The sequence below is a fragment of the Acanthamoeba castellanii genome (assembly GCF_000313135.1).
Source record: "Acanthamoeba castellanii str. Neff unplaced genomic scaffold scf7180000083680, whole genome shotgun sequence".
Taxonomy (NCBI): Eukaryota; Discosea; order Longamoebia; family Acanthamoebidae; genus Acanthamoeba; species Acanthamoeba castellanii.
In genome coordinates, this window is record NW_004457563.1 from 1 (window position 1) to 3,122 (window position 3,122).

Genomic DNA, 3,122 nt, shown 5'->3' on the forward strand with positions numbered 1-3,122 from the left:
GGAGGAGGAGGAGAGTACCGGTGACGCCCAGGCCGCTAGCGAGGCCGATGACCTCCCTCTCGCGATCGTCGCAGACCGACTGCGCAGTGACGGATTGCCGCCGGCTGTGGCTGCTGCTGAGCAGCGGCGAGCCCTCCTCACCTTCGGACTGTCCGGCAGCAGCCCCGATCGAGCCGCCCTCGCCCTCGCGGCGGAGCAGGGCGGCGCGGAAGGAGAGGAGCGGGTAGCACCCCGGCAGCCGCCCCTCGACCAGAGCTCCCGCGGGCAGGTGCGCCACCACTACGCCCCGCCGCTGCCGCTGCCGCTGGTGCTGCTGCTGCTGGTTGGCGCCAAGGTCCACCCACGCGCTCGATTCCTCGCCTGCTCCCCCCCAACCAATGACGACCACACCAGCGCAGCCACACGCACACAGAGGACCACACCACGGTCAGCACCGCCACCGCCGCCGCCGCCGCCGCCTAGGATTGCACACAAGAGGGACATGTACCGGCCCACACGGGGAGGGAGGCGGAGGAGGAGGAGGAGGGGAGGAGGAGGGACACGTTGAAGGCGATCCCCACCGCGTTGTGGCCTTGCCCGATCGGCAGCTCGGCGCGCAAAAGGCCCGCCTCCTCGTCGTCGGCGCCGGCTGGCCCACAGCGACCGGTGAAGGTGAGGAGGTCGCCGCCGGCAGCCGCTTCGTGAGGAGGGGTGGTGGTGGTCACGAGCTGCACCGAGAGCCTGACCTGGACCTCCGACCTGAACACCAACCAGATAAGTTTTGTGGGGGGGGGTAACTGGCCGCGGCCAAAACATAAAGAGCGAAGGAAAGAACGAAGCTGCTTGGCGGAAGAGAGGGGGGGGGAGGTGCTTTACGGGTCGGCCAGGGCCTGGCACGCACGGGACGAAGAAGAAAGAGGAGCGGAGGAATAGGCCGCCACGATGGATGTGCATTGGAGAAGGAGGACTGCCGGCGACTGCTCGCCGGCAACAAACGCCGATGATGATGATGTTGATGAGGTCGCTGCTGCCGGCGAAGAAGCGGAAACCAGGCAGAGGCTCAAGAAGAGGACAATGGCCAGGCCTGGCCGACCGGAGAAGTCCATGCTGCTGTGGTGTCGGGGGGGGGGAGCAACACGTCGTGCTGCCTTGTGGCTCTCTTTCTTAGCTTCTTATTTATTATCTTTGTATTTTAGGCTTCCTTTTCGCGCGTTGCTTTGGCCGCCGCGTTCGGTTGCACCCGCACGCAACGCCCAGCGGGCCGCACGCGCGGTTGTCGTGGACAACACCTCGGCAGGTACCGCTGCTGTGCCATACTCCGGGGCTATACTCTGTTGGACGAAAGAACGAAGAAGGACCACGTCATGTGGAGTAGTCCACCCGGGAGGCGGCCACGTAGAGCTTGGTCTCGTCCAGGAAGTGCACCCCCAGCACCTGCACGGGTCCAATGGCCAATGAGATGAGATGAGAAGAGAGAGAGAGAGAGAACCCATCTTACACCACCAGTCTCCCACCTTCCAACATGGAATGCTGCGAGCACGGCAGTAGCACAGACGAGGCGGCGCGTACGTCCTGCTCGCAGTCGGCGCAGGTGAGGTACTTGGCTGGCCGGCCAAGGCTGAGGGTGTTGCTGAAGCCCCTGCACACAAGAGCCCGAAACGCCACCCATTATTATTGCATTGGCACATGGATGAGCTGTCGTCGTTGGCGAGCGGGCGCGGGCGCGAATGCAGAGGTTTGGTGGAGGGTGCGTACATGTTTTCAAACTCCCACATGGTGGCCACCTCCCAGTGCCAATCGAGCGTCTCCTGCTCGGCGTTCTCCCCGCCGCGCGACTTGTGCAACGTTATCTGCAGAGTCGGGGGCGTGGTTACTGTCAACGAACCACCACCAACCCGAGTCCAGCACAGCATTGGCTGAGCCTTGAGTAGCAGAAAAAGAGAGGGCACGGGTAGGGGTGGTACGGGGCGGTGGCAGAGGGTGGCCTTGTTGGGCAGCAGCAGAACGCTGGTGCATCGTCCACACCGCATGCTACGCGCGTTGGTATCGTCCGCCCCCACGAGCGCCTCGCCAGGTCGGCCGCCCTCCGCCACCTTCCATGAAATAATTAACCATTGTTATGCTCCTCCCCAAATCTCAGCTCAATTGGACCCAGGAGGGGGGGGGGTACTGGCTGTTGTGTAGTCGTGCTGGTGGTGGTCGGTTCCTCTGGCTGCTGCCCTTCCATCTTGGTGTAGATAATAAAATCAAAATCAAAAACAAGTAGGCAATTAAATAAATGAATAAATATTTATTCTGGCATTTCATTTACTATTTCATTTTTGAGTGTCCGTTGCTTTGGTTCAACGTTATTAGAGCCCTTGAGGCGCTTCGCACTCGCGCTTTTCGCTCTTTTTACAGACTTGCGAGGCTACAACACCCGGCCCATTCGGTCGCCGAACGCAAAGGGAGGAGGAAGAAGATCGCTCCCAACAAAAGGGGACAGCAAGCATCTGCAGCCATGTATCCCGCCCGCCTCATGACCCGAGAGTACCCCCCCCCCGCACACGCTCTTCCTTTCTTCTCGTGCTTCGTGGGGGGGGGGAAAGAAAAAACGAAGCGATGAAAAACGAAGACTTTCTAGAGAATGGGGGGGGGGCAAGGCGAATGGCACGAGGGGCACTAGTGCCACTCCTCTTGCTTGTGGGACAAGACTGTTGTGCGCTTACTCGCTTTATGGTTCTACCACGGTGCGTGCGTGTGCGTGTGTGCGTGCGCGTGTGCGGTGTCTATTGTCTGTGTGTATGTGTGTGCGCGCGTGTGGATGGTGGTGCACTTGAAACAAAAAGGACGAGGACGAGCTCGGCATCGGACCTGCGCGAGTCGGTGAAGGTGCCGGAGGGGAGCGACACACGCCGGAGCAAGAAGGAGCGTAAGCGGGAGGAGAAGGAGGCCAAGAAGGAGGAGAAGCGACGGGAGAAGGACCGTGCGCTGGTGAAGGCCGCGCACGAGGAGAAGCGCGTGTCGTCGTCGCCCGGCGACCTGAACGCGGGCGCACAGCAGCACAGCACCATGAGCAGCAGCAGCGGCAAGACGCCCACCAAGGCGGCCAAGGCCAAGCGCACGCGCACGGACAGTTCCAGCACCGCGAGCACGGCCACGCC

The 3,122-nt window shown here is 61.9% G+C and overlaps 3 protein-coding genes across 3 annotated transcripts in view; 1 reads left to right on the top strand and 2 right to left on the bottom strand.

The window, feature by feature from the left end:
• Positions 1-19: 19 nt before the first annotated feature.
• Positions 20-1,085, bottom strand: ACA1_307240 (uncharacterized protein; the record flags this gene model as incomplete). The annotated part of the gene is made up of 3 exons (XM_004342346.1): positions 20-360; positions 488-738; positions 856-1,085. Coding segments are annotated over 3 exons (822 nt in total), but the record flags the coding sequence as incomplete, so codon positions are not given.
• Positions 1,086-1,341: 256 nt separating this feature from the next.
• ACA1_307250 (Mss4 protein) lies at positions 1,342-2,009 on the bottom strand (the record flags this gene model as incomplete). Its single annotated transcript, XM_004342347.1, has 4 exons — positions 1,342-1,413; positions 1,549-1,618; positions 1,735-1,829; positions 1,944-2,009. 4 exons carry the CDS (start codon positions 2,007-2,009, stop codon positions 1,342-1,344), a joined length of 303 nt encoding a protein of 100 aa, XP_004342396.1.
• A 470-nt stretch (positions 2,010-2,479) lies between these two features.
• ACA1_307260 (ankyrin repeat-containing protein) overlaps positions 2,480-3,122 on the top strand; it is a gene marked incomplete at both ends in the record, with an annotated part of 7,175 nt that continues 6,532 nt past the window's right edge. Inside the window, 2 exons of the mRNA XM_004342348.1 lie at positions 2,480-2,508; positions 2,808-3,094. Of these exons, the coding sequence (XP_004342397.1) occupies positions 2,480-2,508; positions 2,808-3,094 (316 nt within the window). The remainder of the gene's footprint in view (positions 2,509-2,807; positions 3,095-3,122) is intronic.